The following is a 23,749-nucleotide window of genomic DNA, read 5'->3' as shown; positions in this document are numbered from 1 at the left end:
ACAACAAGCTAATCACCACCACTCGGGAGCCACTACTACAACAAGCTACTCATCACCACTCGGGAGCCACTACTACAACAAGCTAATCACCACCACTCAGGAGCCCCTACTACAACAAGCTAATCACCACCACTCGGGAGCCACTACTACAACAAGCTACTCATCACCACTCGGGAGCCACTACTACAACAAGCTAATCATCACCACTCAGGAACCACTACTACAACAAGCTAATCATCACACTACTGTGTGAGAACCAAAGGAACAAGTTGCAAGAAAACACTGTTGTCCTTATTACAGTGAAATAACTTCTGTACGATAACAATATAGTATAGTTTACATATTACACTGTACTTACATGGTAATAACTATGGTATTACAAAGGTATTACAACATGGTGCCTCTCAGGAACCTGTAGGGCCCAGACACCATCAACACAACATGGTGCCACTCAGGAACCTGTAGGGCCCAGACACCATCAACACAACATGGTGCCACTCAGGAACCTGTAGGGCCCAGACACCATCAACACAACATGGTGCCACTCAGGAACCTGTAGGGCCCAGACACCATCAACACAACATGGTGCACTCAGGAACCTGTAGGGCCCAGACACCATCAACACGGTGCCACTCAGGAACCTGTAGGGCCCAGACACCATCAACACGGTGCCACTCAGGAACCTGTAGGGCCCAGACACCATCAACTTGGTACCACTCAGGAACCTGTAGGGCCCAGACACCATCAATACAACATGGTGCCACTCAGGAAACTGTAGGGCCCAGACACCATCAACACAACATGGTGCACTCAGGAACCTGTAGGGCCCAGACACCATCAACACAACATGGTGCCACTCAGGAACCTGTAGGGCCCAGACACCATCAACACAACATGGTGCCACTCAGGAACCTGTAGGGCCCAGACACCATCAACACGGTGCCACTCAGGAACCTGTAGGGCCCAGACACCATCAACACGGTGCCACTCAGGAACCTGTAGGGCCCAGACACCATCAACATGGTGCCACTCAGGAACCTGTAAGACCCAGACACCATCAACATGGTACCACTCAGGAACCTGTAGGGCCCAGACACCATCAACACAACATGGTGCACTCAGGAACCTGTAGGACCCAGACACCATCAACACAACATGGTGCCACTCAGGAACCTGTAGGGCCCAGACACCATCAACACAACATGGTGCCACTCAGGAACCTGTAGGACCCAGACACCATCAACATGGTACCACTCAGGAACCTGTAGGGCCCAGACACCATCAACACAACATGGTGCCACTCAGGAACCTGTAGGGCAAAGACACCATCAATACAACATGGTGCCACTCAGGAACCTGTAGGGCCCAGACACCATCAACACAACATGGTGCCACTCAGGTACCTGTAGGGCCCAGACACCATCAACATGATGCTACTCCGGAACCTGTAGGGTCCAGACACCATCAACATGGTGCCACTCAAGAACCTGTAGGGCCCAGACACCATCAACACAACATGGTGCTACTCAGGAACCTGTAGGGCCCAGACACCATCAACATGGTGCCACTCAAGAACCTGTAGGGCCCAGACACCATCAACACAACATGGTGCTACTCAGGAACCTGTAGGGCCCAGACACCATCAACACAACATGGTGCACTCAGGAACCTGTAGGGCCCAGACACCATCAACACGGTGCCACTCAGGAACCTGTAGGGCCCAGACACCATCAACATGGTGCCACTCAGGAACCTGTAGGGCCCAGACACCATCAACACAACATGGTGCACTCAGGAACCTGTAGGGCCCAGACACCATCAACACGGTGCCACTCAGGAACCTGTAGGGCCCAGACACCATCAACATGGTGCTACTCAGGAACCTGTAGGGCCCAGACACCATCAACATGGTGCCACTCAGGAACCTGTAGGGCCCAGACACCATCAACATGGTGCCACTCAGGAACCTGTAGGGCCCAGACACCATCAACATGGTGCCACTCAAGAACCTGTAGGGCCCAGACACCATCAACACAACATGGTGCTACTCAGGAACCTGTAGGGCCCAGACACCATCAACATGGTGCCACTCAGGAACCTGTAGGGCCCAGACACCATCAACATGATGCTACTCAGGAACCTGTAGGGCCCAGACACCATCAACACGGTGCCACTCAGGAACCTGTAGGGCCCAGACACCATCAACATGGTGCCACTCAGGAACCTGTAGGGCCCAGACACCATCAACATGGTGCCACTCAGGAACCTGTAGGGCTCAGACACCATCAACACAACATGGTGCCACTCAGGAACCTGTAGGGCCCAGACACCATCAACACGGTGCCACTCAGGAAACTGTAGGGCTCAGACACCATCAACACAACATGGTGCCACTCAGGAAACTGTAGGGCCCAGACACCATCAACATGGTGCCACTCAGGAACCTGTAGGGCTCAGACACCATCAACACAACATGGTGCCACTCAGGAAACTGTAGGGCCCAGACACCATCAACACAACATGGTGCCACTCAAGAACTTGTAGGGCCCAGACACCATCAACACAACATGGTGCTACTCAGGAACCTGTAGGGCCCAGACACCATCAACATGGTGCCACTCAGGAACCTGTAGGGCCCAGACACCATCAACATGGTGCCACTCAGGAACCTGTGATCAAGTGGTGGCTTTGTCTTCGTGCACCAGAATGCCCTTTTCATTCCATTGACCATGAGCACTACACAGCACCACCTTTTCCCTATGTAGTGGCACTACTTTTCAACAGAGCTCTATGGGTCCTGTTTAAAAAAAGGTGTGTAAAGAATAAGGTGTCGTTTGGGATTACAGTCCATGTGTATTACAGAAGAATTCATATGTGGGCTTTTCCCATTACTTCCAATTGTTAGTTTTGAATGTACCAGCGTACAGGGCTAAATATACTACAGGCTGGCCATTGGTGTCACTGAACACAATACAGTCACCAGTCTATAGAAATACCAATGAGAAGCAGTTTCCCTTGCACTGTTATGAGATGGGAGTTTAAGATTATAGGTGATATATATGTCACTTAGCAGAGGCCTTTATCCAAAACAACTTACAGTACAGTATGAAACAAGTGTAAAAATGACTCACTACTGTAAGTGTCTCTGGATCAGAGAGTCTTCTAAATGACTCCCTACTGTAGTGGATCAGAGAGTCTGCTAAATGACTCCCTACTGTAGTGGCTCTGGATCAGAGAGTCTGCTGAATGAGTCCCTACTGTAGTGGATCAGAGAGTCTGCTAAATGACTCACTACTGTAAGTGTCTCTGGGTAAGAGAGTCTGCTAAATGACTCACTACTGTAAGTGTCTCTGGGTGAGAGTCTGCTAAATGACTCACTACTGTAAGTGTCTCCGGATCAGAGAGTCTGCTAAATGACTCACTACTGTAAGTGTCTCTGGATCAGAGAGTCTGCTAAATGACTCACTACTGTAGTGGATCAGAGAGTCTGCTAAATGACTCACTACTGTAAGTGTATCTGGGTAAGAGAGTCTGCTAAATGACTCACTACTGTAGTGGATCAGAGAGTCTGCTAAATGACTCACTACTGTAAGTCTCTCTGGATAAGAGAGTCTGCTAAATGACTCACTACTGTAAGTGTCTCTGGGTAAGAGAGTCTGCTAAATGACTCACTACTGTAAGTCTCTCTGGATAAGAGAGTCTGCTAAATGACTCACTACTGTAAGTGTCTCTGGGTAAGAGTCTGCTAAATGACTCACTACTGTAGTGGATCAGAGAGTCTGCTAAATGACTCACTACTGTAAGTCTCTCTGGATAAGAGAGTCTGCTAAATGACTCACTACTGTAGTGGCTCTGGATCAGAGAGTCTGCTAAATGACTCACTACTGTAGTGGCTCTGGATCAGAGAGTCTGCTAAATGACTCACTACTGTCGTGGCTCTGGATCAGAGAGTCTGCTAAATGACTCAAATGTCAATGTAAAATGTACAGTAAGGGCGAAATGGTCATAGGTATTTAGTATGTGTACGTGTGATCCCTGCGGGAGTTGAACCCGTGACCTTGGCGTTGCTAACGCCATGCTTTAGGCCTAGATGAACACACTGATAATGAATGGTGGCAGGACAAGCATGGAATGTATAAGCTTGATTAGCATTCAGACAATGTACCTAGAATACATCACAGAGACAGAGAGCGGTAATGTAGGGTGGGGTGGGGGAGGGAGGGGAGGCTTGCATCTTGTTATGACAATCCAATAGAATGGACATGGATGGGTCTTCTGAAAGCATAAAACCAAGAGGATGTAGGCCTACTGTATACAAGGAAAAAGCAGAACTAGCTACTACCCACAATTGTTTTGTTTTTTTAACCTTTATTTAACTAGGCAAGTCAGTTTAAGAACAAATGATTACAAGTAGCTAGTCTACTAAAACTACTCAACTAGTCATTAGGCCTACTAGTGATTACATTCATTTGCCCAGCTCTCATGGCAGAGCACTGCTCTCATGGCAGAGCACTGCTCAATGCTTCTCAATAACAATGGCACAGTACGCAAATAGACTCTACGCTAGTCCTGGAAAGAAAAGAATGTTTGATTACTGTACCTACAGTGTAGGAACAGTCCCATAGTAGGTGAACAAATACCAAGTTTATAATAGAACACGGTGAGGTGTGGCATATCCTTTCACTCAAACAAATGGAGAAGAAAAAAAAACTGAATCGTAAAATTAGTTGATTGACGAGGCTGGATCGAGCAACTAATCTAAATGGGATACTGTCTGTAGATACAAGTTAATAAGAATAACTGTTATGATAAAACAAAAAATTGGTCTGCTTGGAAAAGCCAACACAAAACACCACGCACCTGTTGATAAGCAAGGCTACACGAGGAGAAGCCCTTGGAGACGTCATTGAAATTCAATTTGGAAACATAATAGTCTGTTTGAATGCTAAATGACGAGACAGAGGCATTGATGCGAGTAACCAGTCTTGTTCAGTACATCACAACACATCCGGGTATCTCAAGCACCCCGGTAAAACACAAGAGTTGCAGTAATGAACATTTACCAACAGATGGCATCACTGTGCCATCTTACACCCATAACATCTTCCCTTTAATAAAATAGGACAGGAGGTGTCAATTCACTAACAAAGCAAACCTAGTAACAATTTCCAACATGAACAGTTTAGTATTTTTTTTTTTTTTTTTTTTTTTTTTCCAGAACAACAACACATTTTGATATTCTCTTCACTTTTATCTCTGTCAACAATCCCTGATGGGAAACCTACAGATTAAGTCTTTTTGGTGGCTGGGACAGACGCCCGCATCGTGAAAAGACAGGGGGCTTGTCTGCGAGGACTGCGGGTTCCCGCACAGGCGTGTCACCTGAATGTCTAAGGGGAGAATTGATGGGTGAGGGAGCGGCCGACCTGTGATCCCCTGGCTCTTCGCCCAGTGCCTCAGGCCCCATGTGACTTGCTGGGGTTCTGTCTTTTGTCATGCGACCCCTTTGACCATCAGGGTTCTGAGTAGGTGCTGTCTCAGCAATCCGAAGGTCAACCCTGTTACGACGGTACAGTGATCCATTCACTTCGACCAAGTAGGAGCGTGGTGCCACTTTCTGTACACAGGATCCGAGTCTCCAGAGGCCTGTCCGGTCCCCTGGTAGTGGCTTCATTCGCACCGTTTCACCCACCCTGAGCTCAGGTAAGTCTTTTGCTGATTTGTCGTAGATGAACTTGGAGACCTGTCTTCTGTGACGTAGCTTCACCAGCACGTCTGTCACCACACATGGCTCCAGGAGAGTGCTGGCTACTGGCAGAGCTGCTTTTAAGCGCCGTGCCATGAGGCGCTGTGCCGGGCTGCTGTCCATGCCTTCTGTCGGGGTATTGCGCCACTGCAGGATTGCTTTCCAAGGATCTTTGCCCTCTCGCAGAGCCTTTTTGCAGAGGTTCTTTGCGATTTTTACTGCGGACTCTGCCTTCCCATTAGCTTTTGGGTGTCGTGGTGATGAAGTGACGTGCTCGAATTCCCATCCTGCAGCAAATTTTCGGAACTCAACTCCGGAGAATTGGGGTCCATTGTCTGAAATTACCCTATCTGGCTGTCCATAGCGGGCAAACTGAGCCTTGCAGCGTTTGATCGTTGTCTCTGCTGAGAGGTCGGGGAGGAGGTCGATCTCCCAAAAGTCTGAGTAATGATCGACTACCAGCAGAAAGTCTTTGCCACTGTGCTGGAAGAGATCTAGACTTACTATCTGCCAGGGGCGCATCGGTAGCTCGTGGGACATCATCGTCTCTCTCTGTTGCTCAATGGCATATTCATTGCAGATTGTGCATTTACTGACATAGTCTTTAATTTCACTCTGCATTCCTGGCCAATACAGTGTGTCACGTGCTTGTCTGTAACAGGCCTCACCTCCTATGTGACTTGAGTGCACGCGTGCCAACATCTCAGGGCGCAGAGACCGGGGAATAACGACTCTCTGACTCTTGAATATCACTCCGTTTTGAACACTGAGCTCCTCTTTGATTGGCCAATATTCTCTGACGGCTAAAGCAGTTTCTTCCCTGCAGTCGGGCCAGCCCATCAGAATCACAGACCTCAATGCCTGGAGTTGCCCGTCCCTGTCTGTGTGCTGTCTGATTTGTATAAGGCGCTGGTCCGTAACATTAAGGTAGTCAGCCTGGTTGATGTGTTCAACATCCACTTGCTCTGTTTGCAAGCTGCACACTGCGTGTTGTTCATGCATGGAGCGTGTGTGAGTGCCTGATGCAGTAGCCCTGCTGAGCGTGTCACTCACATACATCTCTGGCCCTGGCTTATACACCACCTTGAGGTTGTAGTTTTGTAGGGCCAGTAGCATGCTCTGCAGTCGTTTTGGGGCATTCAGGAGAGGCTTGCTGAATATAGCAATAAGGGGCTTGTGATCGGTCTCTGCGGTAATATTGTCGCGCCCGTACAGGTAGTGGTGGAAGCGTTGGCATGCAAACACAATGCTGAGGCACTCCTTCTCTATCTGGGCATAGTTCTGCTCTGTTGGGGTGAGTGCCCTAGAGGCGAATGCCACAGGCTGGCCCTCCTGCATGAGGCAACAGCCAAGTCCATACTGGCTTGAGTCACTCTGAATCGTGACAGGTTTTGACACATTGTAGTATCGCAGTACAGGTGTCTGGGTGACCAGTTGTTTTATTTCCCTCACCGCTGCGTCATGTTTTGGGAGCCAATGCCAGATGGTGTCCTTGTCCATGAGCCTCCTCAGTGGCTCACACACTTCAGAGAGCCGCGGTAGGAATTTGGCCAGGTAGGTGACGAATCCGACGAAGCGCTGCACTCCCTTCACGTCAGATGGGTGGGGCATTTCCAAGACAGCCTTCACTTTTTCAGGATCCGCCTTCAATCCGGTGGAGGACAAGATGTGCCCATGAAAGCGGACCTCTGGCACTTTAAACTGAAGCTTTTTTATGCTTAGCCTTAGCTTGACCTGTCTGCATCTGACCATCAGGGCCAGCAGCTTGGCGTCATGGTCACATTCTGCCTCCTCATCACTGTCCCCACAGCCCACTACGAGAATGTCATCTGCTATGGGTTCCACGCCACTAAGTCCCATCAACAGCTCATGCTGTTTCCGCTGATACACCTCTGGAGCCACGGAGACACCAAACGGAAGCTTCAACCACCTCTTCCTGCCCCAGGGTGTCCAAAAGGTGGTCATGTAGCTGCTGGGCTCGTCGAGCTTGCACTGCAGAAAGGCATCTCTGGCATCCACGAGCGTGAAGACTCTGGCCTTTGGGAGCTTGTAAAGAACATCCTCCAACGTGGGCATAATGTAATGTGAACGTCGCAGAGCCCGGTTGAGGTGTTTAGGATCAATGCATATCCGTAGCTTGTCTGGTTTCTTGACGATAACCATATTACTTATCCAGTCCGTAGGCTCGGTGACGGATATGATGTGGCCATCTGCTTCGTATTTGTCAAGCTGAGCCTTCGTAGCTGCTTTCATGGCCACTGGTACATTGCGGGGTGCACACTGGACAGGCTGGATTTCTGCGTCCAACTCAAAGTGGACTTCCCCAGGAACTGACTCGACCGGTGCGTTGAAGACATCATGGTACTTGCTTAGGAGTGTCTCCTTGCTCAGGGGCCCAGCCTGGACTTTGTCAATAATGTTAAGATCAGCTGGGATGGTGAAGTTAATAAGTCCAAGGCGCTCGCATGTAGAACCTGACAGTAATGGCTGTTGACTAGCCTCAACTATTTCAAACTCAAGGGTGTATTTCTGGCCACGTAAAACACACTCTGTCACAAACAGGCCTAAAGAGGTCATGAACTGGCCTGAATACAGTTTCAGCTTGGTGCTACTCTGTGTGAGTTTGTCTCTGGGCGCAAGCCTCCTTTTGTCTTTAAGGCTCATAACGTTGCATGTGGCCCCTGAATCTAGCTGGCATTGCTGTGGTTTATTATTAAGTAGCAGAGTGACAAACCACTTTTGTCCTTTTGCCCTCACTGCCCCTATGCACTCGCTAGCATATACATCCTCTGTGCTGTCGTTCCCTTCATCTGTGTTTGTTTCCATGGAGTGCACTTTACCCTCCTTTCTCTTGCTTTTCATGCAGACCCTTGCGAAGTGATTAGCTGTACCACAGGATTTGCATATTTTTCCATAGGCTGGGCAGTGTTCTTTTCCTCGTCCATGAGAAATGCCACAATATCGGCATGTATTGGGGTTGTCTACTGCAGAGTTGGCTGTAGTATTAGCATTAGCTGTGGCAAAGGGGAATTTCTTTACTGGCTGCCTGAATGTAGCGTTTACATTGTCCGTATGTTGCCTTTCTAGCTCCATGGACCTCATCCGTATATCAGTAAGCTCTGCTGCACGGCATGTCTCCACTGCCAAGGCCAGCGTCAGGTCACGTTCTCTCAGCAAACGTCTGCGGGTGCCCTCATCCGTTATGCCAAGCACAATCGTATCTCTGATCAGTTCATCTCTTAAAGCACCATAGTCACATGTAGCTGCCTTTTCCCTTAACCTAGTGACAAAGCTGTCAATGGACTCCCCGTCCTCCTGTTTGCAACGACCGAAAACATAACGCTCGTAGATGACGTTCTTTGCTGGCGTAAAGTAATGTTCAAGAGCATCAAGAATAGCTATAGCGTTACCTTGCTGTGCTGCTGTTAGGTTCAGGTTGTGTTTGTATACGTGTCGGCATTCAGTTCCCATTATAGTCCTCAAAGTGGCAGCCACTACCTCATCTTCCTTTTCCAGAAGTCCCGTTGCTAGCGCATAGTCCTCCCATTCACCTCTAAACGTATCCCAGTTCGTGCTCCAATCCCCGCTGAGCTTCATAACGGCGGGAGGGGGAATGTTCGCTGCCATGTCTAACCGATGCTAACAACACTGAAGCTAACTAGCAAACTCACTCTAGCTTAAGGCCAATTCCGGGCGAAATTTTACACAAATAAGCATTTGTTTGTAAACCAGAGCAGGTGACTCTAATTTGCGGAAAGCATGGTTAGTTATCCGACTCTGACACCATGTTTGAATGCTAAATGACGAGACAGAGGCATTGATGCGAGTAACCAGTCTTGTTCAGTACATCACAACACATCCGGGTATCTCAAGCACCCCGGTAAAACACAAGAGTTGCAGTAATGAACATTTACCAACAGATGGCATCACTGTGCCATCTTACACCCATAACATAGTCGACACACTCACTACGCACACAGGCAAAAATACCTTACACACACATGAAACTGGATGGAGGAATGCATTTAACTCCACAAAAAAGGCTGTTATATTGATTGATATCCATAATGAAGTTAAGAGACCTCATGGGCACCCTTAAAGGGGGGAATTCGCATCGTATCCCAGCTTGTCGAGTTTATTCTGTTTTGTCGACATTGGAACGTTTAGCGACATATTAGCCGTTTCCATCAGGCATGTTGTCAAACGTTTTATCACACATGTACATTTTACTAGCATAAAACGTTTGGATTGAAACCCGGGTGGTACCCACCTTTCCATTCACAGTTTTTATGCGAGTAAAACCGAATATAAAAACAAAACACGACAGCTGTAATGGAAACAAATCGTTTCAGTACAATTGTATAAATTCCGACATAATTTGTTAGTTCGACATAGTGGGAGATTTTTGTATCGGTAAAATTAATTATGTGCGAAATGGCGGTGGAAATGTCTTTACGCGTAAATATTGATATAATAACAATAACAACAAACTAAGTACATGTGGAGTCACGCGGTGATATGGTATGTGGTCGTCCCACTACAACTTGGCAAACCATGAAGTTTATTAGGATACAGATGAAATAAATGATGATGAATTTGAAGTGGTTGTGAAAGTATAGGGTGTTGAGTCTGACGCTGCTTTCCGATAAATATTGAGGGACTTATTCTGGTGACGTGATTATCAACACTTGACTGCAGTTTGACAAATTCTAATATTCTCGCTCTTATCCATAATAATCATCTCATCACGTGGACTTGCGCATAATACATTTTACCGACACAAACAGATCCCACCATGACGAACGAACAAATGATCTGTTTATAAAATTGTACAGTAACGTCTTGTTTCCATCAGGGCTGTCATGATTTGTCTTTATAGGGTATGGATTTACTCGCATAAAAACTCTGGATGAAAACGTGGCGTTATGAATGATTTTGTAGGCTACACTGCAAAATTGACCGCAAGAATCCCAAACAGATACAGAAAACATCATCTTTTCAAACCTTGATTACATATGCCTCTCTGTTGATTGATTTATCGATTTTATGTTTGTCCGTTGACAGAAAATACATCGGCCTACACACAGTATAAATATGTATTTATGCGTCGAAATACTGAATTAAAATATATTTGATCTGATATTCCTGATGAATTTTACATACTTTTAATTTGGGGGCGTCAGAAAGCTTGAGGGGGGGGGGGGCAAATAAAGGGTTGCCTATTGGGGAACCATGCCCTAGGACCGTGGTTCCCAACCTTTTCCAGTTACTGTACCACCAACTGAATTTTGCTTTGCCCGACGTACCCCAGAAGTACCCCCTTATGTACATTTTAACATTAGGCCTATGGTCTCACGAGTCTTCTCAAGCTCCCCCGTTCATATGCCAAGTACCCCTGGTTGGGAACCACTGCACTAGGAGATGTCCAAATGTCCACTTTAACTTTCTTGTAGTAAATTACAACAACAAAAAACGAAACTCACCAAGCTGTTCGTCATCCTTCTCGTCCATACCCTGGTTTGTTTATTTCAAACTATCTAAACACACTTAGGCAGGCTATACTGCATAAGAAGCACGACGGACTTTCTCTAAACCTGACCCTATTCCAGCCCCTTTTAATGTACTGTTTAAATTAATCCTCGGTCACATGACATGTATCAAGGAATGCTGAGTGCAAACCACGCCCGGGGAAAAAATAGATTTTGTTTTTACAAAACTGCCATATAATTACTTTGCTCCAACATTCGATGGGGTTCATAAAAAAAAACATTTGCTATCTTCCATAGAGTACATTTTCTGAGTTGAAGAGTTTTGGTTTCTCTATTCTATCCTCTTCGCAGTGTGCTCTCACGCACTCCGGACGAGCATGTTCAGTGTAGTGGTGGGCGTTCCGGTACTGTACTCCAGATCAGACCGAGGAGAGGCTATACCAGATACAGGGAGTTCCTGTACTGTACTCTAGATCAGACCGAGGAGAGGCTATATCAGACACAGGGCGTTCCAGTACTGTACTCTAGATAAGACCGAGGATATATATCATCCACAACCACACAAACACATTGAGCCTCTGGGCCGTTATCCGAACAGTGATTCAGTTTCATGCAACGTCAACAGGTAATAAATACTTAATGGAATGTTTAACCATAGTTTACACTAGATTATAAACTGGGTGGTTTGAGCCCTGAATGCTGATTGGCTGAAAGCCGTGGTATATCAGAGTATGACAAAACATTTATTTGTACTGTTGTACATCACTGGGTCGCTTTGTGTGATGTATTGTTGTCTCTACCTTCTTGCCCTTTGTGCTGTTGTCTGTGCCCAATAATGTTTGTACCATGTTTTGTGTTGCTACAATGTTGTTTTTATGTTGTGTTGCTACAATGTTGTGTTGCTACATACAATGTTGTGTTGCTACAATGTTGTGTTGCTACCATGTTGTTTTTATGAATTTAATCGGAATGGCCGATTAATTAGGGCCGATTTCAAGTTTTCATAACAATCGGAAATCGGTATTTTTGGGCGCTGATTTGCTGATTTTTTAAATATATATTTTTTATATCTTAATTTAACTAGGCAAGTCATTTAAGAAAACACTCTTATTTTCAATGACGGCCTAGGAACGGTGGGTTAACTGTCTTGTTCAGGGGCAGAACGACAGATTTTCACCTTGTCAGATCGGGGGATCCAATCTTGCAACCTTACAGTTAACTAGTCCAACGCAATAACGACCTGCCTCTCTCTCGTTGCACTCCACAGACTGCCTGTTACGCGAATGCAGTAAACCGAGGTAAATTGCTAGCTAGCATTAGATATTATCTAGCGTGTCCTGCGTTGCATATAATCTGACTGAGCATACAAGCATACAAGTATCTAAGTATCTGACTGAGCGGTGGTAGGCAGAAGCAGGCACGTAAACATTAATTCAAACAGCACTTTGGCAGCGTTCGTGCGTTTTGCCAGCAGCTCTTCCTGTGCGTCAAACATTACGCTGTTTATGACCTCAAACCTGTCAACTCCCGAGATTAGGCTGGTGTAACCGGCTAGCTAGTTAGTGTGCGCTAATAGCGTTTCAAACGTCACTCGCTCTGAGCCTTCTAGTAGTTGTTCCCCTTGCTCTGCATGGGTAACGCTGCTTCGATGGTGGCTGTTGTCGTTGTGTTGCTGGTTCGAGCCCAGGGAGGGCGAGGAGAGGGACGGAAGCTACACTGTTACACTGGCAATACTGAAGTGCCTATAAGAACATCCAATAGTCAAAGGTTAATGAAATACAAATGGTATAGAGGGAAATAGTCCTATACTTCCTATAATAACTACAACCTAAAACTTCTTACCTGGGAATATTGAAGACTCATGTTAAAAGGAACCACCAGCTTTCATATGTTCTCATGTTATGAACAAGGAACTTAAACGTTAGCTTTCTTACATTGCACATATTGCACTTTTAGTTTCTTCTCCAACACTTTGTTTTTGCATTATTTAAACCAAATTGAACATGTTTCATTATTTACTTGATGCTAAATTGATTTTATTGATGTATTATATTAAGTTAAAATAAGTGTTCATTCAGTATTGTTGTAATTGTTATTATTACACTTCTTTTTTTTTAATCGGCAGATTAATCGGTATCAGCTTTTTTGGTCTTCCAATAATCGGTATCAGCGTTGAAAAATCATAATCAGTCGACCTCTAGTTGCTACCATGCTGTGTTGTCATGTGTTGCTGCCTTGCTATGTTGTTGTCTTTAGGTCTCTCTTGTCGTGATGTGTGTTTTGTCCTATATTTATTTATGTATTAATAAAAAATAAAAAATCCCAGCCCCCCATCCCCGCAGGAGGTATTTTGCCTTCTGGTAGGCCGTCATTGTACATAAGAATTTGTTCTCAACTGATTTGCCTAGTTAAATAAATGTAAAGTTAGAAAAAAATAAGAAAAGAAGGTTGATAACCAGTTTATAACAGCAATAAGGCACCTCGGGGGGTTTTGGTATATGGCCAATATACCACGGCTAAGGGCTGTGTCCAGGCACTCAGCGTTGCGTCAAACATAAGAACAGCCCTTAGCCGTAGTATATTGACCATATACCACACCTCCTCAGGCCTTATTGCTTAATTACAATAGTAGAATACTAAAACACTATACTAGAATAGAATAAAAAGGAATCACAATGTGAAAAGGTGTCTTGCGGTCAGGCAGGGAGTCTGATTAATCAGGCTGTAATACACAATGAATTGATACATACAGCCTGAAACTAATGCTATAAATAATAATAATAGTGTAAATGTTCCCTACAAGCCAGAATATTGAATAAAATTACATTTAAACTTACAGTTGTCTGTGTGGTTTGTCCTTCAACTGCTCGAAATGAGACAAAATCTCCACAGGGAAATGTTGTTTAGGCCTACCCGACTTTTTAGAGAGCCGATAGGTATATGGTCCGGTATACCGAGGTAAAATGTGTTTTATATCGTATATTTGGTTCTCTCGTCAATAGTTTTTGAACCAAGAATGTCATGTCAAATAAAACATGTATATATTCTGAATTAGCGGAGGATGGAGATCAATCAACACCCTTTTTTTGTGTGCATAAAAAAATATATTTAATTTTTTTTTTTTTTATATACAAACTTGAAAGAAAAGAAGTGTAGATAGTTCTCCAGCCTCCCCTGATTCAGAATGTAGAATGTTCTAGTAGGCAGGCAGTCAGAAGGCAAAGAATAGGCCTTAGGTGCAAAAACAGGGATTTTACTCACAAAAAAACTATTGTAGTGAGAGGCTAGAGGCGAATAATGATGGTGGCAAAAACTATTTATATATATATATATATATATATATATATATATATATATACACAGTGGGGCAAAAAAGTATTTAGTCAGCCACCAATTGTGCAAGTTCTCCCACTGAAAAAGATGAGAGAGGCCTGTAATTTTCATCATAGGTACACTTCAACTATGACAGACAAAATGAGAAAAAAAATCCAGAAAATCACATTGTAGGATTTTTAATGAATTTATTTGCAAATTATGGTGGAAAATAAGTATTTGGTCACCTACAAACAAGCAAGATTTCTGGCTCTCACAGACCTGTAACTTCTTCTTTAAGAGGCTCCTCTGTCCTCCACTCGTTACCTGTATTCATGGCACCTGTTTGAACTTGTTATCAGTATAAAAGACACCTGTCCACAACCTCTAAGAGTCACACTCCAAACTCCACTATGGCCAAGACCACAGAGCTGTCAAAGGACACCAGAAACAAAATTGTAGACCTGCACCAGGCTGGGAAGACTGAATCTGCAATAGGTAAGCAGCTTGGTTTGAAGAAATCAACTGTGGGAGCAATTAATAGGAAATGGAAGACATACAAGACCACTGAGGAGCCTCTTAAAGAAGTTACAGGTCTGTGAGAGTCATGTTAGTATATCAGTTTTCCTGTTAAAGCTTTTGTGCAGAATCAACTGCGCTGTTTCAGGTGCAACGTTGATGGTCATGTTGCAGTCGTGTGTAAGAGGGAGATTCCAAGATGTGGGGAGTGTGCAGGAGGGCATGGGACAGAGGATTGTGTAGTTTTGGTGGATACAGTTGTGTCTGTCAACTGTAGGGGTGCCCATGTTGCTGGGGATCGGAAGTGTCTGTTGCGAGAGAGGTGTGTTGAGGTAGTCAGAGTAGTGCAGAGGTTGGTATGCTGAGGCAGTGAAGAAAGTGGAGGAGGATGGGTCAAGGGTCAAGGATCCTGAGAGGATCGCTGTGAGTAATACATCTGTGCCAGCACAGAGATATAGACAAACGAGTGATGTTTGCTTCAGTAAGGTTGGCTTCTTAGCGTTCATAGCAATGGTTATCAACTGTACCACAGAAATGGAATGTAAATCACAGACAATATGGTGGCAGCTGCAGAGAAGTATTTGGGTGTATGAGATTTGACTTCAGAAGAGTTCTAGGGTGTGTTTAGTGGCGGTGTCCCGTCCTCCCAGACCGCTGGCATAGTGCAGGAGCAGATAGGGTCAAAGTAGTGGAATGGGGTAGTGGGTTTTTAAATGAGTGTAGGGCTAGTTGGGAAGGGTAATTAAAAATATTGTTTTATATTTAAAAAATTCTCCAATTCCCCATTTTGTATCACAAAGTGTTACTTTGTGCTATAGTTCAGTTGGGGGCGGTAATGCAACATATTGAATGCCGACCGCCGGTAAAACCTCCGCCATGTCAACTACAACAGGGACTGAGGTGATCGGTGAGAGGAAAGATGGAGGAAGTGGACGCTGATGCGGATTGGGAATCTAATGGCAGGAGAATCGAGGAGAATTGGAATATTGTCCAAAAGAATGGGAAAACACAGCGAAGTAGTGTACAGTGCTGAGAATGTCCCTTCGTATCTTCTAGGAGTACGGTTTGTTAATGAGGAGCAGTTGGTCGGATGACCGTTCTTGAGTGATTCCATTTGAGATATCCCAAACTGGTGGAGAAAGTGCTGGGTAAAGAGAAGGCTGTAAGGATCACGAGAGACGGCCTCGTTTCGGTTGTTGTTGTTGTTGTTGTTGTTGTATTGCTGCGGATCAGAAAAGAACGTGTGTTGCGTCCCACCTGAGTTACGAAGTTTGACGTGTCGTGTCTCTTCGGGAACAAGAGGGTGATATCTGGCGTCTCATGGGAAGTCGATGTTGAAGAGTCTAGAGTCTAGCTGTTCTTCTGGGTTTTTTTTTTTAATATATGAAGTCTCATCCCTACTCAAGTGCAGTTGGGGTATATAAACTACATTTATCCCAAGACCAATGCAGTGTGATCACTGTATAGATTTTGGACGTGGTTAAAGTGGATTGGCATTCACTGCAGGCTACAGGGGTTCCATTTCACCAGCAGGACCCTGATATTTTAAAGGTTATTAAGAAGGTGGACATTGTGGCCTTTATAGCTGTGGTAATTAATCGCACTGCCAGTTAAGTTAGTTTTCCCCTATCACGAATGGATTTTTGTTTTGCCTTGTTTTTTTCAACCCGTCCAGTTGGTGGCGGCAATACACCTTTCAGGGTTGTAAATCCGCCATAAAACCCATAGAAGAAGAAGAAGAAGACGAAGAAGAATAAGAAGAAGAAGAAGCTTAGTCACAGATAGAACAATGTGACAGATATTTCACTGGATGTATAAATGTGAAGCATCCGCTTGGCGTTTCCACCCACTACCAAATATGGTAGCCATGTGGCCAGCAGTGGAAGATGCACATTTTCTAATCGATGAAACATTTGATCTCAACACAGTTTTTTATTTCCAAAACCTAGAAATCTGTTACGAACAGAGTGGACTACGTTTTGAAGAATTTACCCTTTGCCAAAGTTGTAAAAAATCGCGTTGTTTACGAGAAGTGGGAAGGCGAATAGAGTTATTACATATGCACACTTCACAGAGTAGGCGTTCCCTAACGGAAATATGCAAATAATACTAGAACGAGCCAATAGAATCTCGCTAGCTCGTGTTTGACTCTGCCCACTAGCACTCACTTATTTCCATTGGAAACGACAGGTTGTGATCTATCTTGGTTTAGTTATTTAAATATTTGTTTGAAAGACACGGAAGAGGAAGGAAGAACAATCTCCACCCTCTTTCCTTCATCTGCCTCCAGGTAGGCATACGAGACCGAACCGTAAGTGAACGTGACAATCTGACAGCATCGTTATAATTATATCACTTTAATCCATTAAAATCAACGATATTCATTATATATTCAATCGAACTGTATATATTCTATCGTTATTGTAGATGTGTGGTTGTTATAAAGACGGGCACATTGGACACTGCAATGTCCGACCAAATGATGTTTAAAAGTAGCCGCTAACGTTATTTAACTCTACAAGCAGCGACGGGTCTTTGTTGTTGTTGTTGCAGATCCATAGTTGTCCAAATGATATATGCTAGTGTATTCGGTCTATGGGTTTGACTACACGTAACTAAAAGTTGGGGAAACTAGGCGGTTTCGTTTTCTGAGACCATATGGCTAGTTGTCAACTAAAGGGACGTGGCTGTCCCATCATGTCTGTGATCACAGCAGTCTGCGGCGCTTTTGTCCTTTCGCCTCAAATATCTCTACTGAAGCGTGAAACACTGCACATCAACATGAACAAGTTGTTACAAATGATGCGGGTATATTAACGAGTCAACTTGGGGGGAATTGGCTAGCAAGATACCTTTTTATTGTGTGGCTGGAAGAGTTTGCGTTCAAGAGAACAATTGGCAGTCATTTCATACGCTAAACCTACACACACAGTGACCAGTGTTTTTGAGGAATACTATACATGATGATTTTGGGCTGCTGAGTGGCGCAGCGGTCTAAAGCGCCGCATCTCTGTGCTAGAGGCGTCACTACAGACCCCTGGTTCGATTCCTTACATTTGTTACTTTTATCTTTTCCCTTTTTGAGGTATTTTTCTTAACTGCATTGTTGGTTAAGGGCTTGTAAGTAAGCATTTCACTGTGAGGTCTACACACAGTCTACATACGCTATAGTCGGTGCATGTAACAAATAACATTTGATTGGGAGTACCACAGGACGACGCACAATTGGCCCATTATCGTTAGGGTTTGTCCGGGGTAGGCCGCCATTGTAAATAAGAATTTGTTCTTGACTTGCCTAGTTTAATAAAGGTAATCCCATTTTTTTTTTTGACTAATTAGTCAATTGAACGCAAACTCATCCAGCCAACCAATAAAGGTAGCCTGCTAGCCTAGCTGAATGCATCGAGGTGGCTACATTAAGCTATTTTGCGTTGCTAACCTAATTGACTTCAGCTTTTATCCTAACCACAGGAAGGACACACACAAAACAGGTTGGGGGGGGGGGGCTGTTACACTGGGGCCTAACCCGTTACACTGGGGCTGTTACACTGGGGCCGTTACACTGGGGCCTAACCCGTTACACTGGGGCTGTTACACTGGGGCCTAACCCGTTACACTGGGGCCTAACCCGTTACACTGGGGCCCAACCTGTTACACTGGGGCCTAACCTGTTACACTGGGCCGTTACACTGGGGCCTAACCTGTTACACTGGGGCCGTTACGCTGGGGCCGTTACACTGGGGCCCAACCTGTTACACTGGGGCCTAACCTGTTACACTGGGGCCGTTACACTGGGCCGTTACACTGGGGCCTAACCTGTTACACTGGGGCCGTTACACTGGGGCCTAACCCGTTACACTGGGGCCTAACCCGTTACACTGGGGCCCAACCTGTTACACTGGGGCCGTTACACCGGGGCCTAACCTGTTACACTGGGGCCGTTACACTGGGGCCTAACCCGTTACACTGGGGCCGTTACACTGGGGCCTAACCCGTTACACTGGGGCCTAACCTGTTACACTGGGGCCTAACCTGTTACACTGGGGCCGTTACACTGGGTAGCTAATAAAATACTTCTTCCTCCCGGGTACTGCTAACGGACTGTTTCTGTTCCTCCAGGCAACATGGCAGCGTTGAGGCCTCTGAAAAGGCCCAAGATCGTCAAGAAGAGGGTGAAGAAGTTCATCAGACATCAGTCGGACCGCTATGTCAAAGTCAAGGTACGGTAGATGTTGGCCGCTATATAATTAATTGTAACAAACAATATTTGAATCTTTGCTACGTTAATGGGCTGAACCAGGGTTGTGTTCATTAGGGTAGGCGTTTTACAACCTTTCCTCGACTCCCCAGGGTTGTGTTCATTAGGGTAGGCGTTTTACAACCTCTCCTCGACTCCCCAGGGTTGTGTTCATTAGGGTAGGCGTTTTACAACCTCTCCTCGACTCCCCAGGGTTGTGTTCATTAGGGTAGGCGTTTTACAACCTCGAATCCCCAGGGTTGTATTCATTAGGGTAGGCGTTTGACAACCTCTCTTCGACTCCCCAGGGTTGTGTTCATTAGGGTAGGCGTTTTACAACCTCTCCTCGACTCCCCAGGGTTGTGTTCATTAGGGTAGGTGTTTTACAACCTCTCCTCGAATCCCCAGGGTTGTATTCATTAGGGTAGGCGTTTTACAACCTCGACTCCCCAGGGTTGTGTTCATTAGGGTAGGCGTTTTACAACCTCGACTCCCCAGGGTTGTGTTCATTAGGGTAGGCGTTTTACAACCTCGACTCCCCAGGGTTGTATTCATTAGGGTAGGCGTTTTACAACCTCTCCTCGACTCCCCAGGGTTGTATTCATTAGGGTAGGCGTTTTACAACCTCGACTCGACTCCCCAGGGTTGTATTCATTAGGGTAGGCGTTTTACAACCTCTCCTCGACTCCCCAGGGTTGTATTCATTAGGGTAGGCGTTTTACAACCTCTCCTCGACTCCCCAGGGTTGTATTCATTAGGGTAGGCGTTTTACAACCTCTCCTCGACTCCCCAGGGTTGTATTCATTAGGGTAGGCGTTTTACAACCTCTCCTCGACTCCCCAGGGTTGTATTCATTAGGATAGGCGTTTTACAACCTCTCCTCGACTCCCCAGGGTTGTATTCATTAGGGTAGGCGTTTTACAACCTCATTTCAACTTGTCAGATAATCATCAAGCTCTTGATTAGGTAAATCAGTGAGCTAGTTTAGGGCTACAACAAAATCGTGTTTAAAACCTTTGTGGGGGTCCTCCCTGATGGCGAGGTTTGAAAACCACTGCGTTAGGGCACATGGAAAACAAGTGGTTCTTATTGGACAAATTCCGGTAGTTCCTTCCTGTGTCAGTTTTTCTTCTGTTTTGGTGTCTAATGAACATGACCCAGATGTTGTTGTTGAGATCTGGAACATACCTTTTTTTTTCAAATGAAGAGCGATCTCTGAAAGTGACACTTGTTAGTGCTGCTGTTTCCTTAACCCAATGTCCCCCCCACACACACACACACACACACACACACACACACACACACACACGACGCCTGAGCAAATTTGGGTTTCTAGTCCCTTTTAAACGTGTGATTGGTCTGAATAACGGAGGCGGAAGTAGGAGTCCGACTGGTTTGAGCTACAAACTATTTAAAGCAACGTTTGAAACGCTGAGACATGTTCAGCTTTATTTCACGCAAAAGCTACACAAGTCGTTAGGAAGGTAAAAGGTTGTTTTTTTTAAACATTTATTTGACCTCTTAATTTAACGAGGCAGGTCGGTTATTAAAGAACAAATCCTTCTTTTCAATGACTTGTCTAGGAACAGTGGGTTGTTCAGGGAGCAGAACGACAGATTTTGTACCTTGTCAGCTCGGGGGATTTGATCTAGCAACCTTTCAGTTACTGACCCAACGCTCTAACCACTAGGCTACCCTGCCTCCTCTACACTCTAACCACTAGGCTACCCTGCCGCCCCTACACTCTAACCACTAGACTACCCTGCCGCCCCTACACTCTAACCACTAGGCTACCCTGCCGCCCTACATAGAAGATCATAGGAAATCCCAGAACATAGTGTCTATAATACTGTAATAAGCTCAAATAGTTGCTATTGTCATTGACTAGTTTATTAATTTCCCACTAAGCAAACCATTTCCGTACTTACTGTATTCATATAAAATGTAATTTTGATCAGGTTTTTGATTACGTCAATAAAACGCAAGAATATAACTGATTTGTCAAATAGTTTTGTGTCCTACTTGTTGTCCTGAGCAGAAAAAGGTCAAATCACTTCATTGTGTGGCTAAATATAAGGTCTGGAGATGCATCGGGACTGAAGAGGCTAAAGATACACCCCTGGGGGGGGTTAATTTCAGCCAATAGTTTTGAAAGTGGTGCTCGCAATCCAAAAGTTGCCCTTTTTAAAAAATAAAAAAAATCTCGTTTTACATCATCCATTTCGTATGATATGTCCTACAATTTTTTGTATTTTACGAATCCAATTTGTGTTTTAAGATCCTGGAGTGCGTCTTTAATAAGGAAGGGGGCCAGTGAACTGTCCTATGCCCTTTCCTGACCAGTTCAGTCACCGCGCTAGCTGGCTACTGTATTTGCAGGATAATCGCCTTACTACTCGCCTCACTTGTGTTTTTATCTTTTTTTGTAGCAAAACTGGCGAAAACCCCGTGGTATCGACAACAGGGTGCGGCGGCGCTTCAAGGGCCAGATGCTGATGCCCAACATCGGCTACGGCAGCAACAAGAAGACTAAACACATGCTGCCCTCCGGCTTCAGGAAGTTCCTGGTCCACAACATCCGAGAGCTGGAGGTCCTCATGATGAGCAACAAGTATGTTCCGATTTATTTATTTCTTCCTTCCTCTGAAAGTGTACACTCGGGCTGTCCCCCGTCACGGCTCTAAAAGCATTGGGTTGGTGTAAGCATTGACTGGATGAGCTTTTCAACATTGTTACATCCATGACAAGAAGTGTTCAGAAATGGAATCCCACCTGTGATCGTTCAGCGGGGCTGCGTTCAGCTCAGCGGGGCTGCGTTCAGCTCAGCGGGGCTGCGTTCAGCTCAGCGGGGCTGCGTTCAGCTCAGCGGGGCTGCGTTCAGCGGGGCACCACGCTTGTGGAACATTCACCGTGGAAAGTATGTTATATACAACTCATATAATAGACATGTATAATAAGGAGTCCTGTTGGCTTTATTCATGACAGTTCATGAACAACGTTTGGGTTGCCTACTGAACGTAGCCCAGGGGTAGAAAGTAGACGGATGGTTCAGCATGTGGTGCAATGTTATGGTTTGGTTTGTCTTGTGAATCTTTTTTTCTTAGAATCCTATTCATTATTTTGAGGTGTTCATTCAAGTGCAATATTTCATTTTGGCTTATGTTTGTGTCCTAGCCTGGTTTAAAAACAGCCTGATCTCACAATAGCTCACATTCTGAAATTAAATAGCCTGGTCAAGCAGACAGACCGCTACCCTCCTATGTGGATTAACCCTTGTGCATGTGTGTGTCCAGTAGATGTCCTGCGTATAATGACCTATAAATCTAGTTGGGTCTAATTCCATTTGAATTAAATAAGCATTGAGGAATTAGAATTGTGGTTTACTTCCTGAATTGAAATTGAATTGACCCTGATGACATCCAGTTGTTTCCAGATAAATGAAATCTCCCCTTTTGCCCTCGTGTCTTGTTACTATAACCATCTCTTCCCCCCCCCCCCCTCCCCTCCACAGGACCCATGCTGCAGAGATAGCCCACAACGTGTCGTCTAAGAACAGGAAGTTGATCGTGGAGAGGGCAGCTCAGCTGGCCATCAAGATCACCAACCCCAATGCCAGGCTACGCAGCGAGGAACACGAGTGATCTGGGACCACGGCTCTGTTGTTTGTTCAATAAATGATCTATACACCTGTCAATAGTATTTACTGTATTTGCCTGTTTATGATATGGTTGGGGTCATAATGCATTATAATGGCCTTAGGGTGATATTAGGTTGGGGGGGGTCGTAATGCATTATGGCTTTAGTGTGATATATTAGGGTGGGGGGTCATAATGCATTATAATGGCTTTAGTGTGATATATTAGGGGGGGGGAGTCATAATGCATTATAATGGCTTTAGTGTGATATATTAGGGGGGGGAGTTATAATGGCCTTAGGGTGATATTAGGTTGGGGGGGTCGTAATGCATTATGGCTTTAGTGTGATATATTAGGGTGGGGGGTCATAATGCATTATAATGGCTTTAGGGCTTAGTGTGATATTAGGGTGGGTGGTCATAATGCATTATAATGGCTTTAGTGTGATATTAGGGGGTGGGGTGGTCATAATGCATTATAATGGCTTTAGTGTGATATTAGGGGGTGGGGTGGTCATAATGCATTATAATGGCTTTAGTGTGATATATTAGGGTGGGGGGTCTTAATGCATTATAATGGCTTTAGTGTGATAGGGTGGGGGGGGGTCATAATGCATTATAATGGCTTTAGGGCTTAGTGTGATATTAGGGTGAGGGATCATAATGCATTATAATGGCTTTAGTGTGATATATTAGGGGGTGGGGGGTCATAATGCATTATAATGGCTTTAGTGTGATATATTAAGGGGGGGGGTCATAATGCATTATAATGGCTTTAGTGTGACATATTAGGGGGGGGGGGGGGTCATAAT

General features: G+C 45.2%; 2 protein-coding genes across 6 annotated transcripts in view; one reads left to right on the top strand and one right to left on the bottom strand.

The window, feature by feature from the left end:
* ssuh2.1 (ssu-2 homolog, tandem duplicate 1) overlaps positions 1–11,964 on the bottom strand; it is a 52,743-nt gene extending 40,779 nt beyond the window's left edge. For 2 of the 4 annotated variants that reach the window (XR_005037105.1, XM_036950932.1), the window contains exon 1: positions 11,230–11,947. Coding sequence is in view for 3 of the 4 variants with exons in the window: in XM_036950932.1 (XP_036806827.1) it covers positions 11,230–11,257 (28 nt within the window). In the remaining variant the exon portion in view is untranslated. Of the gene's footprint in view, positions 1–11,229 lie in introns of all 4 variants that reach the window. The other 2 variants (XM_036950933.1, XM_036950934.1) reach the window with 2 other exon arrangements.
* Positions 11,965–17,184: 5,220 nt separating this feature from the next.
* Positions 17,185–23,002, top strand: LOC118940510 (60S ribosomal protein L32-like). Of its 2 annotated transcripts, none has more exons than XM_036950929.1 (4): positions 17,185–17,377; positions 19,186–19,286; positions 21,733–21,914; positions 22,815–23,002. In XM_036950929.1, the coding sequence occupies exons 2-4, from the start codon at positions 19,191–19,193 to the stop codon at positions 22,942–22,944; spliced, it is 408 nt and encodes a 135-aa protein (XP_036806824.1). In that variant the 5' UTR covers positions 17,185–17,377; positions 19,186–19,190; the 3' UTR covers positions 22,945–23,002. The 2 variants fall into 2 exon arrangements, with proteins under 2 accessions (XP_036806824.1, XP_036806826.1); XM_036950931.1 differs by having other exon boundaries at positions 17,248–17,356.
* Positions 23,003–23,749: the final 747 nt, after the last annotated feature.

Source organism: Oncorhynchus mykiss, chromosome 17 (genome assembly GCF_013265735.2).
Source record: "Oncorhynchus mykiss isolate Arlee chromosome 17, USDA_OmykA_1.1, whole genome shotgun sequence".
Taxonomy (NCBI): Eukaryota; Metazoa; Chordata; class Actinopteri; order Salmoniformes; family Salmonidae; genus Oncorhynchus; species Oncorhynchus mykiss.
Note: the sequence above shows the minus strand (reverse complement) of the source record. Positions and strands in the feature narration are given on the sequence as shown.

What these genes read in the sequence shown, in the direction of transcription:
- LOC118940510 (XM_036950929.1), top strand. Translation starts at nt 19,191, where the DNA reads ATGGCAGCGTTGAGGCCTCTGAAAAGGCCCAAGATCGTCAAGAAGAGG. An exon ending in ACCGCTATGTCAAAGTCAAG is followed by an intron (nt 19,287 to 21,732) that starts GTACGGTAGATG and finishes CTTTTTTTGTAG; the next exon opens with CAAAACTGGCGAAAACCCCG. An exon ending in GTCCTCATGATGAGCAACAA is followed by an intron (nt 21,915 to 22,814) that starts GTATGTTCCGAT and finishes TCCCCTCCACAG; the next exon opens with GACCCATGCTGCAGAGATAG.